Genomic DNA, 15,936 nt, shown 5'->3' with positions numbered 1-15,936 from the left:
AGGAGAAAGGATTGATCCAGGATGCGTTGGAGATGGGGAGGCGCAAAGGTCCTGGTACAAAGTAAAGACGACAAAGAAATTGCATTGCCGCGCTAAATCTCGGTCGTCGATACACCGACGTAATCAATCTTCAATTGGTACGATTGATTCTTTCCTTTCTATGTCGTTGATGTCTTGATCCCGGATAACCGCGTCGGTTTTTACAAAATTGCACACATATATATCTCCGTGACACAAAATATGAATGCAATATAAATTTAATCAAAATGCGTCATAAGTTTCTTTAACTTTTTTTATGTGTTATGAAACGAATTATTTTGATTGAAGAATTAATTTTTATAATCAGAAATAAATTACAAATAGTTTATCGTGCAAGATATATCAATCTAATTAAATTAAATTTTACTCATATTGAGAAACAGATTGCTTTATCATGTTTCTTTTCGTCATGTTTAATTATGTGTTTCTTATTACTTAAGATTGTGATAACGTTCATTGATAAATTTTCACACCATTAATATTTAGCTTTTGATATATCTCATGAAAAATATCATGCAAACTCACCGTGATGTCTTCGAACCGTCGTAACCTTTCAAAGAACGATGTTCTTCTAAATAGCCGAAAAGATCCTTCAATTCGGAGAGCTGTTGGTTCCTTTCTATCATCGATTCTTTTAGAACCTAAAACACATGGTCAAAAAAAAGGAGTTACCAATTTCTGTTAAAAAAAAAAAAAAAAAAAAAAAAACAGCGAAGTTTACTGAAATTTCTATAACTCAAGAACTGATTAATTAAATTTTAAAGAGTTATATATAAAACAAGGGTAGAAAAAATTGAAAAATATAATAGAATTAGAAATAGATCGGTATCTCAAATATTGAGAAAGCTATAGCGTGTAAAACACGCTTTTCTGAAAAGTGAAAATCCCCTTAAAATCCATACCGGTCGACGGATTTTAATAAAATTGGAAGAGAACATACTTTCTATGATACTCTATTTGTGTGCAAAACTTTAACCCAATATCTAAAAAATTGTAGAAGTAGATGCGTGTATACAAATATTTATGAAAAAAAGATTGAATTGAAAGGTAATTTTCGTAAAACATGCACAACACATGTTTACGTTTAATATTATATTATATATATTAGAAACATAATATTTTTTTTACAGAAATTGATATTAAAAAGATACAAGCTGTAAAGATACAATACTGACTACAATCGAGAAAGTATTTAAATAATTTTAATTTCACTGTATTTGGAAATAGCTACGGAATCAAGGGATTTACAAAAGAGGCATTGTCGCAATTCCGCGTTTAGAAAGAGAATTGCGTCATTCAACCTTAATCGCGCCAATCTTTGTCCTCTACTGTACATGGTATAGAGCCAAAGAAAAAATAGAGAAGGAAGGATCGGAGAGCGAGAGATCGAACGCGGAGGAAGGACGAGTAGCACCAATAAGAAAAAAAAATTGGGACCACCGCTCCTCCTCGAAAATAAAATCGGTTTTCCGATAACTGGTTATTTGCTCGCACAAGTGGCTCGCTGACTGGGCGAGCACGTCGGAAGCGGTTTTCGCGTGTAATATTATCGAGTTATCGGTAGGATAGGAGAGCATTGATCGCCGGGGATAGAGGCCGGGGGAAATGGACGAACACGAAGAAAGAGACCAAAAGAGGGTGGGTTGGCGGATAGTGTAGCATGAGGAGAGAGAGAGATGCTGGGAGAGACGAGCGTGCATTGCACGAGCACAATATATCCGCGTGATTACAATATGTTGTCGGGGCTCGAGAGACCAATATCAACCTGAAGTCGGATCAGCCAATGCTGATAATCCCTATTGTTGATGCCTCCACTTGTCTGCCTCTCGCGAACGAGAATACATCTTGTTTCAAAATTTCGAATGGCTCCGACGTAACGAATACAACGATGAAAGATATGCGTGCGGTGGAAAATCCGTCCTAGTAGAATATCTCCGCGATTTCGCCATGAATCTGAACATTACAGAGACTAGATGAAAAGTTCTTCGGTTTTTGGGCGCATTTAGAAAGGATAATGAAGGAAAATTTTAATGAGAAAATATATCTATTCCGTTTTTAATTAGTTACAAATTAATTCGAGTTTCGAAAATTTATATTTTTATACTATAAAATTTTTGCAGAAAAAGTTAAAGACTTTTACAAAAAACCATTTTACTATACATTCATAATATAAAAAATGCAACAACTCGAGTCACTTCGTTAGAAGATAAAATAATCACATCGTATTTCTATATAAATTATCGTACAAATTTTTAGTTTTTCTACCAAATAATATGCCTACTGTTTTATTTTCCAATAAGAATATTCGCTGATTAAGCATCAGTATTTTAGCTTCAAGATAAATCGAAAATTACGTGTATTGCACGTTCAGTGCAGATCCATTATGGACCGACAATTTCTGCGCTCGTGCATGCGCCGGGATCGCGTTAAAAGAGAGGTCGGAATGGCGGATATGTGGACAGCGAAAGAAACGAAACCTGTCCTCGTCGTTTATGCTCGGCGTCGGCAGGCTAGGCCGCCTTTCACACATCCCACACGAAAGACGACGACGACGGCGGTGGCGGTGGCGGCGGCGGCGACGAAGCTCGGTCTCTTTCAAAACAATTACGCATTCTTCTATGCCCGTTCTCCCACGTCACCTCCTATCGTCTTGTCGCAATATTGCCGTATAGTGCGCTTTGCCTACGACCGCTTTCTGTCGGTAAAGAACGGCGGATCACAGTGAATGCGCGATTTACTTGGAGAATTAGCATAAAGAAAGTGTCGCCATAAGTATGTTTCCATTTGTCGTGGACTGATTTATCGCCCTCGATCCGACGATTACCATATTTGTAAGACACATTGGGAGTACCGGCACGACAATATCTCTGTACAAGGGAACCATTCGTTTATTTCGATTATTCTGTACCTACAATATACCAATTTTTTAATAAATATGTCGTATTGTAGTTTATATATGTAGATTATCAATTGTGTATGTGTGTATATGTGATGATATATTAATTATATTCTTTTATAATTTCAGATACTAGAGAGAACTTCATCCATCTTTGACGAATTGTAAGTTTCAATGCATGTTTTTGCAAAATTGCGATTAATTAGATAATATTTTAATTACATAATAACTGTGTGTCCACTATATACTCTATATTATTATAGGAATAATTATTTTTCTCCACTTATTGCGTGCAATGTTATAAAAAGATTATTAGAGTAATCACTAATATTGCGCAATTTTCTGTAAGAAAATTATTTTATTTCAAAAAGCTAAGTTCGTAGACTAGCGGAAGACCGAAGGCAAGTGGCTTATGCCATCAAGATTGTTTTCTGTCATGACTTTCCCTTGCGCCATTCTCCTACCAATGCTGTCATATACCCCATTCACCTAGAAGCAGCCATCGCGATTTACGATCCCTCCGCTCTCATCTTCGTGCATAGAAAAGCGCACGACAGGTTTCCCATCTTGGGCTTCTACGGAAAATATTCCACATTCCGATAAAAGTGATGGACGATGTAGTTCAAACACCTCCAACATTTTTCTCGCGAAAAATTAAAAAGGTTTCGACATAATTTGCGACGTGTTTGATACGACGATGCGAGACAGACGACGAAAAATGATTTAATGGATTAAGTAGTATTAATAACAGAACTAATTAACGCTGATAAGCTCGAAAAGATATTTACGGAACAAGTTTTAAGATTATTTAAAAGGCTTCTTTCACGTTTGTAATTCTGAGAGAAAAAAAATATTCAGTTTACGAGGAAGAACTGAAAATCTAGTTTATGGATTTCAATAATTACGTTTATCAGTATGAGAAGTAAGACTGAATTAAGACTTCAATAATTATTACTATTACAAATTGTAATTAATTTCATGCAAAGATATTTTCGAGTTTATACGTGCTGCTTAATCCAAAAATATCTAACTATAGCTTGATGTATATATACATGCATATATATATGAAGATAAGAAGAGGTTTACCGTAGATAACTCAGAATAAGACGTGTATTTATGGTAATTATGTAAATGCAATATGAAAAACAATTTCATATCAGGCGGATATCAGGTTTATGATACCAGGTAGTATCAGAAGTAAAAAACATTGAACGCAATTAACGCCGATGCTTAATTCTGAGACTTGTCGATCGTTATAATCTCCGCCTCTCTCAGCCTCAGTTCGATTGCCTTTATTAATCCAAACGCGCGGTACATTGGTTCCGCATGATACTTATTAGCGAATATACAGCCTGATAAGAAGATACTTTGTGTTTATAATTATTTCTCGAAAGAGATTGTTTGCTCCAAAAGACGTATTTAATTAGTCACGGTAATAGCAAAAAGTATTAATAATATTAATGAAACTATATTAGTGGGAATAGTCGCGATACGCACGCGCGTAGTCGGATTGCAGCTTTAATCCTCACCACTTATATCACGTTTGTAAAAGTTGCCTTACGCAGGTTTCGTGATATCACTCGCTAAATCGCACACTTTACGTATCCCTTCCCGTGATAAGACCGCCGATTCGAGGAGAAACTTCACCGATAGGCGTAAAAAGGGACATCCGCGGACTCTTGGGCTTTCGGCGGAATTGTCTTCATGCTCATTTTGTCCTTAGTTATCATTCGCGTCGTCAGCGAGGTATATCTTACCTTAAAACACGCTTGCTGCTTTAATTGCGGTGGAAAATATGGCACTATTTATTGAATCTTGCGTATTACGTTCATTCTCGAAGTTTGACATATAAAGATATATACATTACGTTTTATCGAAGACAAGCATAAAGGTAATTTCAAAATATCCTGTCACGCGTTAAGCTTTATTTCATTAATATAAAGTTAATTATTGTTATTATTCTTTCTCTTGAAAGTAAATAAAAGCAAGCAGAGATTAAATGTACAACGATTTCAAAATATTAATATACATCTTTATTACGTTATCAATGTAATTAGGACAAGAACATTTTACTAGAGTGTTGTTGATGCATAATTAAAATATATATGAAGTTATCCTATCAATCGTTATCATTCAAGTATCATTCACGAATTATTAATGCCCCACCGATTTTATCCACCCTATTCAAGTATCATTTAAATTTTGCAGCAGAGTAATACCCGTGCCTGCCCGGGTTGCAGTGGAAACTGCCTGAGATTTCTCGAATACGTATTCGTATTTCTGTCCGCCATATACTCGTCCGCAGTATGCACGTAGGCGCCAAAGTGGATGCGCGCATAAATTCGCTCGCGGTACGTTAAAAGATGTGAAGTGATTTCGAGCGTGCGGCGCATAACAGGGCGAGAAAAAGGTACGCGCCTTCGAGTTACGTTCGAGTAAACGCGCGTGAGGCGGCCTCCCCCCGCCTGTATATATTGTAAAATATACTTACGCAAATATTGAAACTCCACGCCTCGTTTTCCACTCGCGACTGCATCGGTGCGTTACGCACGGCGCGAGACGTTAACAACAAGTTGTTACCAAATAATAAGTAGCCCTACTCCGGTGGACTATACGCTGCGATATTTAAACGGCAACTATTGTCCGCCTGGACATCCTATCTTCATATGTTTCTCCCGCGTCACTTATATGTGTACATACATGTTGCACAAATTACGGCCTGCCGGACGTCCGCGATGCAAAAGTGACACGAAGAAATTGGTAGGATTGCACGTTTACTTTCACTAAGCAGATGGCTGTTTTCAAAAGTATACCCAAGCGCGTAGTAATTGCCGAGCTGTCGGTCCGCTGCGCAACAAAAACAGCGGTTCGGCTAAATCTTTGCTGTATCCATTGTTGAGTTAGCGGTAATTGTAGTTTACGGAAACGCAACAGCCCCGTGGTTACCGGCGACGTAAAGTAATTACCACGATTCGCTGTTATGATTTTCTAGGGGAATACCTCGAATACCGCCTCTCGAGCGATGCGGCGGTCTTATCTGATTTCCGTTCTGCCAGATAAATTTTACAATTCTACCATTTAGGCATGTACGTAGATTATTTCGCACCGGTTACATTTAGTACACGAACAAAACTGCCTTTTATTTTAACTCGGAAGAAATTAAAACCAACAGCAATCAAAAGCGAATTTAAAATCAGGATAAGAATTTTTGATCAACGAAATAAAATCGAGTAAGATTCATATAAATTATAAATCGTTGAAACAGCTAGCGGTATAAGTTAATTTTCTATAGGAAAAGTCTATAAGTACTGTAATGTTAACTTTGATTATTTTATTCTCTCTGGTGATTTGGTCTTTCACGCACACATACACACACATGTATAGACAATAATATTATAAAGATATATTAATTTTTTTTGGTATGTAGGAAAAAAATACAATTAGTATTTTTTAATTTTATATTGTATTAAAATAATTACGTACAATAATTGGTGCATGTCATGACATAAGAATGGGACGGGTTCTAAAAAGTCCGACCTAAAATCCGTCTCTGATAATGATATACGGGCTTTCGAAGACTGAGTGAGATTGATGGGTCATTTTCGATAATTATTGTCGATCGCAGTGTGACACGGGATATCCCAATATCGCCTTCCTTCGGCCGTATTGGCCATTAGCATAATCACATTATGTGAGAGCATTCTGGGCGCGCGTATGTCGATTGCGAGTGGGATAAATAGGCGAGTTGCGTGCGAATACGCTGCCGTTGAAGTTTCGTCTTACCGGCATCGAGCGAGGGGGATGCAAAGTGAAACACAGGAAGAACGTGATTATTTCCACCCATTTTCCCATTCTCCCCGTCTCGCGAGACGTCACCCCGCGAAATTCCTTCTTTCAAATTATACGCGAACAGTCGTGTAAAGGATTAATATGCTAATGTAATGTTCATTAATTATCACATTCTGCCTCCGTATCCATTAAATCGTTATCTGAGCTTTATGATAGCCTTGGAAATGCGGGATAAACTTTTCTTTTAATCCTTTAATGTATAATATACGAGGTCATTTAGATACGTGGCTCTCAGACGTGCGAGCAATTCCGTTGACACAGAAATAACAGATTACAAGGACTTAATAATAATCTACGTCGCCGTGCTAAACATTATCCAATTAGTTATATCGTAGGTATATTCTGCAAATGTAAATTACACAGCAGAACGCATATAGGTATTTATCGCCGCGCGCGTACACGGGACGGGACTTTTATCTAATTCTCAACAAACCGCTATTAAGGCGGACGATAAAGGGCAACCAATTATAGGAGAACCCCGGGTTATGCGCAACAATTATCCGTATGTTCGCCCATAAACGCGATTGGACGCTCGTCCAATCCTCGGGCACTAAGAAATTAGGCAAGGCACTCGCGGAGAAAGTCGGCGTTTAACAAGGTCTTTGAAAATCGCGCACGGATAAAAGGTTAACTGCGCCGCCGGTGGGGGAGGATAAAGCGGGGAAAGGATCGTTACAGCTCATTAGCCTTATCGCCCTGTCCATCGTTTAACCTCGCGCCTTTACGCCGTGGCTCTACGGCCAAGACAGCGCGCGGCTCGGCGCGGCTTGGCGCGGCTCGGCGCGGCGCGTCCGCGCTCTCGCGGATATCGGAATTTTAATAGAACATCAATTTAACGACATCGACGATTTCGTGACGGCGTCGGATCACATCGATGACGACACAATGAAAAAAAAACAGCCGGTACTCCTCGGCGTAACAGGCAGACCGGCGCACACACACATATATATATTACACGCTCGCTTTCGTGTGATGTAAGACAATAAATTCCGCAAACGAGACCCGTGCTCGATCGAAAGGTCGCCGCAAGACGGAACAGCCGCGGGTATTCTCTGCGTGATTTATGCACCTACGAAAGATCGTGAAGATCGTCGTGACTGATTCGAGAGACAAGTGGAATAAATGCCGGGATACCGGGATCAAGTTCCACGGAAATCTGTATCGACGTTTCCACGTCGCGGATTTTCCCTCTCCTTCTATAGTCCCGTCTCCGTCATTCCTGTCTCCTTTCGTTTGTCTGCTCCGCTGGTCACGGCACGGCGAGATATTAGTTGCGATCATGTTATTTTGTGTTGTACAAATGTTCGTTGTCATTTTGCAAATAATGATACCGTATGTGTGTGTGATCTGTATTTACAGCCGAATGTTTTCCATATTTCTCAAAAAATTGCGAGATTTATTAACAATACCGTGAACAAGTGGCGACAGATGAAAAGAACGAACTAATCTTTTGTTGTCAAGAAATGAATGAATAGAAAATCCAATATAAAAAATTCTGTAATTTTTTAAAATAACATCTTGATAATACAACTAGTCACGAATATTTTTTCCACACTTATGCCACACATTTTATAGCGAAGATTAAAACCAATATAATTTCAATGAGTTCCGAGTTTTCGATGATATATAAGCACACAAAAATGATCACTATATTTATCCACCGCGATGGAAACGTGACGATTGACGTAAGATACATTTTTCCATGTTTGTAGTACGGAAAATTGAATTTATCAAAGTTATATCGAATTCAATCGTGCAATTTAGCATAACTACCGCGAAACTTCGATATATCGTTTTTAAACATTATTTAATTCCGCATATTTTTCTATTCCACGGAAATTAATTGCAAGCGCAGGATCGTATACAAACGGTTCTATTTGTTGCGTAAAAAAAAATTATTAATTTATTCTTATGAAAATAACGGTGAAACAACGTTTTCCGGGTACGAAATTACGATAGGCCGCGCGCATTATCTTTCGAGATATTACGAAGGTACACGATACTGCACTTATTTTCCAACAGTCTTAAAACTTACTCATCCGCGTAAATGTTTACGCAGCTCTCACGAGTTAACGATTCTTCCTAGTCTCTCTCTCCCTATCTTTTCCGTTGGATATTAGTCAAATTCACTCGAGGCTCCGCACACTCTCGAACGTCGTTAGGTAAATCTATTTTCGCTCGACGTGGGTGTCGCGATATCCTCGGCACGTTTCCACGTGGGCTTCGGTTAAGTAATCATCGTCTCTCATGCAATTGTCACGATTATTTGACTCTGGTCCAGTCTAAGGCAGTCATTTTCAAACGAAAGCTATTTTCTTCCATTGCGCTTGGCATAATATTTGTATATCGCAATCTATCGGTCAGCGTATACTCCTTCGCACGACTCCTACTACTTCTCCGTACCATAAACTCGTTTCGTTCGTTTCTCTTTAATATAACGTCCGCGCGCTCCAAGGCTCAAAAGCAGACGGCGCTACGGTGGCGCAAGTTGCAAAATATATTTGTGCAATCTCACTATTGCGCGAATATTGGCACCTATTTACGAGCCGTATTTGCGAGTACAAGTGTCCACGATAATGGGCAATGTACATTCGGTGTCTATAAGGACTCTTAACCCAAAAAATATCTCCTTCTGAAATCATACACTCTTGAAAAGAACCACTGCATGCTTTCTATTATCAATTTAGAAGTATAAATTATTCCGTTATTCACTTCATTTCATGTATTTTTTTTCGCGAATAATTAATCATAAATAATATGTCAATCAATCTCTTTCAATTAACAGAAATGTCAGAAACACCGCTGACATTTATTAGCCGTGCCAAAATGAAATGTGAAAACATCGGCGATATTCGCCGACCCCTTTACGCCAGATATTCATAGATTTTCAGTTCAGGATGTTATATGCGAGTTGCGTGCATGCACACAAACTAAGAAGCGGTCGGGTAATGCCGCTCCCACGGGCTCGCGGGACGAAGATGAAAGAAGAGCGCTGATACCGTGTGCGAGGAGAGGCAATCATCTCTCGTGAAGAACTGCAGGAAGAGAGCCTTGGCGTGTAGCCTCAAGATGCAGCTACAGCCGGATGATTCGATTTGATGGCATTAATCAGCGACGAGCTGGCGCGGATTAAAGTCGCGCCTCCGAGCGGTATAACGTTTCAATTTACCGCACGAGCATTCGGAGGGCTATACGCGGGTCGAACGGCTAATACCGTCGACCATCTATAATTCAGTCACCTTTATTTGTACTCGTGAGTTCGACGCGAATAGCGTCGGTATCGTTTGTTATACCTGAATTCCAAAAGCGCTTCGCGGATTATTAACCGAGTCGAAATAGCCTTACGGATCTCGGCTCTAATAGTTCATTCTAAACGAAAGATGGATATAACGGTTAATACTCGCGGATATTAGAGTGTAGGATAGAGAGAGAGAGAGAGAGAGAGAAACCAGCGATAAATTTCAATTTAATTATTTAGGAGATATATAAATTCGAGAGCAATGTGTATACACATTTTACTGCATCTTAAAGATTATAAAAATTATATACTAATGCACAAATAGATATAATATCTGTTTACAGTTTTAATATTATATATATTTATGGATTAGAGTATTTTAAACTATATTGGTAGTTCGTTACATATATTATATCTTTCCTTTTTTAATAATTAAAATTTTAAAAAGAAATAAATTGTCATTATTTAATCTTCAGTCGTTAAACGTTAAATCGATCTCAGAACAAAATTAAAAATTGACATTTTTCAACAATAGATTTTTTTTGATAATTTTATGGACTATTATTTTCATTATGATTAATATTTGTTGGAATCTCACTTGTGCGACTGATTGTATTGGTATGGAAATATCGGTTTTATTTTGAGCAATTGTTGCAATCATTTCCATTTGAATCTTTGATGTTTGATATCCGTCCAGGTCGGAGAAGTAGAGCGGATTAAGAATGATCGATAAGAGTATTGTGAAATGGATCATTCTCCGCGTAGAACGGAGCTGTGTCCTATTGATCGATGTCGGAGTACTCAAATGTATTCTATTCGTCGTTTTATATGTGCTTCATTACGGTGGACATTGCAGGCAATCGCACGTGTGATATATGCAGAATAGTAAATTGTAAACCGGCTATTGCCTCACTAACACAAATCGGAGTTTCTCATCGGTGGCGCGGGAATTACGATCTTTCTCGATGCATTTCATGTAATTGCTAATGAGTAATTAGCGATCTCGCCAATACTATGTGTGTAAATGAAAATTGTGCAATCATCGTTACGTTTGGATATTGCGTCACAAACCGCTTCACTTTCATTGTTATTTCAATGAGTAATAGCTTTGTTTCTGTCGATAGAAGGCGAATTATTAAAATACGATTTTTTTACGATAAAAATAGCAAATCAGTTAAGTTTCTGCTATTTTATTAATAATTTATCAAAAAAGTAATCCACTTTTTTTTATAACATATTTAACTTTATTATATAAAAGATTATGAATTAAAGTTTGGACAGAGTAAACAATTTTGTTGCAATAAACTGAATGCTTTTCTGAACAGTCTCAAAGAAAGTAAGCAATCAGTTTTAAAATAATTCTTGTAATGCGAAGAAACTGAAAGTGACCCTTTAAGTGTTCTATACTCTCGTTGATGACTTTCTTTGCAAGACTTTTCAATTTATGTGCGATAGGTTGTTCACGCAGCTGCTAAAGGTGTTAATTAACTTCTTTTGTTCACCGAAGTTTCTTATTAACACCTCGAACGTTCCTTGACGATGCTTGATAGAATCGTTACTCATCAAAATTCGAGCGCAGCTGTAGGGCATCGGCAGTCCCTTTCCCCTTGCCTTATTCGCACGCAAATTCATCAGCGCACATCGATCCATCGATGTCGCGTAATCGCGTTATGCAACGCAGTAGCGATAACGAATAAAAGGAGACGCGTATTTAATGCACGCGAAACTTTTTATTACGCGGCTTGCTAATCCAGCTTCGTCGTGCGCGTCGAGTAAAGTAGAAAAAAAAAGAAAACGTAGAAGAACTTTTCTCGGCGAAACTTGAACCTATAAAGGATCACCCGACGACATCCATCTTCTGATCTTCAGGAACGCGGTTAATACCCGGATAATCTGTGCGCTTGTTCTCGTAACGAGTCGGACGAGTCGCGGAGCTGCGAGAGATTATTCAAATTAAAGGCAAGGAATAATTTCAAACAACTTCCTAGAAAATTTTGATCAATTCTATGATAAAAAAGATTGGGTTCCGATGTAATTACTATTATGCATGACCGTATGATGATATATCTAAATATGTCGATTTTCAAAAGAATACGAAATCAGATTTATTTTACTATAACACGAATATAACATTTCAACCTTGATTATGAAAGATATACTTATCCAACAAGTTTTCACCCAACGGAAAAATTAATGAGAGTATTATATAAATAGCCTCTTCCGTAAAAAATATTGAACCTATTTATGGCATATACAAATTTGTGATTTTTATAATTATCTCATAATTACTAGATGACGTACACGTATTTACGAGTATTAGAATCAGAGCATAAATTGTTGATTCTAAGGATCGAGTTAACTAACATTGTAATTAGGACATGTCAGCAAATCAAACACGTACCTTTTACTATAGTTATTTTCTGCACATAATAATTGCAGTTTTTAATGACCTATTTTGCGTCACCTTATATATAGTAGTAAAAAGGAAATCTAAGATAAGTGAACAAACAAAAGTTGGAGAGTATGCTCTGTACTTGTCACTTGCATTTCTTCCGTTTTATACATATAACTTCCGCAATAGTAATATCGTTCACGGAAAAAAAGGTTTTGCTGCAACAGCAAATCTATTTGTTAAATATGGGACAACTAACATTTTTTGTTGCAAGAGCTAATTAATTTTGCTATTATTGCAAAATTAATTAGCTCTCGTAGCAAAAAATGTTAGTTGTCCGTATAGTAGCAAATCCTTTTTTCCGTGTTTAAATATAAATAGTAAATTCTTGTAATTTGCAATTACGATATAGGCAAGTCCCCTTCTATCAATAAAAATTGTATCTATAATAGAAAGCACAAGTCAAATAATATCGTCTGCATTATAATTTATGACCGTATCTCTAATTATATATTATAATATGCGACATAACGGAAGACAGTCTTGTAATCAACGGATTCCTTCATACTTTGAATTTATTGGCTAACTATTTATAGGCAGCATTAGCTCATGATGGATATCGCCGAACGCCATAATCATAAATTGCACCGTAATTGTTCATTAATTGTTTCCTTCAGCTTCCTCCATAACGATGCATATTTAATGTTATTACGTAGGGAAGATTTATGTTCCAAATAATGCGATAAACAGCGCATATCGGAGATACATCGCCTGCTTGTTTTTCGTTTAAATATCAGAATTTGAGCATCATCAATTTGGTATTTGTAAATATTAATTTTATGTTTTTGTTGTTCCGTTCTTCGGAACAACAAGATAATTTGATAAGATAATTTGACTTAATAAGCAAAAGATAAATTATCCTACAAATGTGTTTATGATAAAAATATAAAATATCTATAGAAAATACATGTATACATAAACATGTACATAAATAATTTAACTTCAGACAATATTGAAAGTTGAAAAAATTTTTTAAGTTATTCTATGTATTTCTTGACTTTAGAATTCCCTCGTTGTTATGGATGATATACCCATACTCATCTACATATCTATACAAAATTTACATACTTTTCTATTTTGAATATATATAGTAACCTTTTCCAATATCAAAGCTATTTAGTAAAGCGAATAGTTTTCAGGAAACCGAATGTATATATAAAAATTGCTAAATAGATAAATAATTAATATTATTTTAGCTATAGTGTTATTGCAGAAAGTAAAACGTGTAACACGGTACAAAATACGCTTTATTGTTATCACGATATTACTATTTCGGAACATAATCATAGTCCACATTAAGATTCGTCCAAGCTTTTAACCTTGGGTCGTTTGACGAGCTGTATGTCGTTAATAATTCCAAATGAGCGCGTTTGCTGTTCGCCTGGCGGCGCGCGGCGCGGCGGGAGCCCGGGCCTTCTGCGGTTATCGTCGGTAAAAGCTCCTCCTCATTTTCAATTACACGGAGGATGGAGAGAGCGCGCGATGCCCAATGCTATTTCGACCCTTTCCTCCCCGCCCACGTACCAGCAATTAATACTTTATAAATCAATCTCGGCCTAGTGCACGGACGGTGCGATCCGTTCGGGCTCGCCTTTAACAACGCGCCGCGATTACGCGGGCCACGGACCGCTCCTTCGGCGGAGGCCCTCTCCGGTGTAATAATAGCCCGAGAACCGGGCATAATTGCTACCCTCCACGTGGAAATGGCCATTCTCACTCAAGATAATCGATCACAGTCGCACGATTAATAAGCGATAAAGTCGCTGAGCTCTACCCTTCGCCGCCCACCACCTTCTTCTCTCTTTTTCTTTCCTTCGTTCTCTCTCTCTCTCTCTCTCTCTCTCTCTCTCTCTCTTCCCTTTTTTCGTTTCGTGAAATTTTAGAATGCGAGCGCATAATACTTTCGCGGTTTGTGCGGATTCACGACATCGGGAAAACTCACTGAACGACGTTCACCGCTAAAAGATACGGTTTTTACATTGTACTTGAAGTACAGAAAATATTGTATCTGTTTCAATATCTTGTATAGTTTCATAGACGATTTAATAATAACAAATTATTTCATACAATCAACTATAAGTTTCAACAAATATAAGTTTCAATGAACGTAATGTGAAACATCAAAGTAATAATAAATCATCTGAGTGATGGTATGAATTTTATTTATACACACAGACTACACATTATCTTAATAGTCCATTAAAATTTTTGCTGTCATTTTAAAGAATAATAAAATCATCCATTTCTTTAAAATCTGTTTATGTATTCTTATTTTTGATGAAAGATGATTGATGGTTTTAAGAAACAGGTATATATAAAGTATCCTTAAAATATTTTATATATTATATTAATACTGGGTGTGTTTTATAATACAGAGAATAAAACATTTTCAAATATCTCTAAGTATCTTTAAAAGATAAAACGTGTTTCTATTCACTTTATTTGAATGGAAACATTATATATTTTTGAATTTCCGAGTTCTTTAAATGAATAATGTGCATCTTCTTTGCAACATATATTATTATATTGTGCACATTAAAATAAATTCAAAAAATTCGTATTACTCCACTTTATATAATATCGTTTTCGCGTGCTTAATATTTTTTTTTCAAGAAATTACTTTAATTTTCCTGCTACATTTCTCGGCCTACCTTATACATATACATCCAATTAGGTGCGGCAACTTTTAAAGCACACTCAATGTCGCCGAGAGAGTCCGTAGGATATAATTATACTTATATTTGTAATGGGGAGGAACAGACTTTTTCTCGGGCGGTTAATCGATCACTGTCGTGCCATTAATAACTCGTAATATCGTTAAGTTCTCCATTCGGCGTGTACAGAATAAATGCACTCGCAATGTAATCAGTGTACGGTGTATTACGCACCTTCGTTTATTAGTGCACACGAACGCTGATAGGTGGCAAGAACACGGATTGCCATCAGTAAAATTAACGACGTTGATTTACAAACTCGCGAATGAGTTTTATACTATACAATGTCGTGTATGGCGAACATGTCCACGGTAGCAAGTAGCAATCGGAGTCGCGAAAGCGTCAATTTTTTACGTGCCAATAATCGATCACATGTATACGACAGATAAATTACTAAATAAACAGCATCGATGGTGAAGGAGTTAGGATCATTGGTACTTAAGCTGACTCGATAGAGCGACGAGTAATCAGCTCAAATAAATGATAATTACGTAGAATTTCTCAAACAGATAATGATCCGTATACAAGCTAAAAAAAACTACGGTATGGTGATAAACGTGTATCTCATTTGTAAATTCAGATTGGGTTATATGATGTTACTTCATTAGAACTATACATACATATACTATACTATACATTAACATACTATTCATTAGAACTATACATATGCTATACTATACATTAACATATAAACTGGAATATTTAAATGTAGTCTCTTACTCCTTGTATTTAATAATAATAATAATAA

General features: G+C 37.0%; 1 protein-coding gene across 2 annotated transcripts in view; it reads right to left on the bottom strand.

The window, feature by feature from the left end:
- The window catches only part of LOC112464978 (UPF0489 protein C5orf22 homolog), a 272,704-nt gene that overhangs the window by 117,784 nt on the left and 138,984 nt on the right, over nucleotides 1-15,936 (bottom strand). For both annotated transcript variants that reach the window (XM_025032304.1, XM_025032303.1), the window contains exon 4: nucleotides 565-680. In XM_025032304.1, coding sequence (XP_024888072.1) covers nucleotides 565-680 — 116 coding nt within the window. The remainder of the gene's footprint in view (nucleotides 1-564; nucleotides 681-15,936) is intronic.

Source organism: Temnothorax curvispinosus, unplaced genomic scaffold, assembly GCF_003070985.1.
Source record: "Temnothorax curvispinosus isolate PA1 unplaced genomic scaffold, ASM307098v1 QBEX01014781.1, whole genome shotgun sequence".
In the NCBI taxonomy this organism is placed as follows: domain Eukaryota; kingdom Metazoa; phylum Arthropoda; class Insecta; order Hymenoptera; family Formicidae; genus Temnothorax; species Temnothorax curvispinosus.
This window is presented reverse-complemented; position numbering and strand designations above follow the sequence as displayed.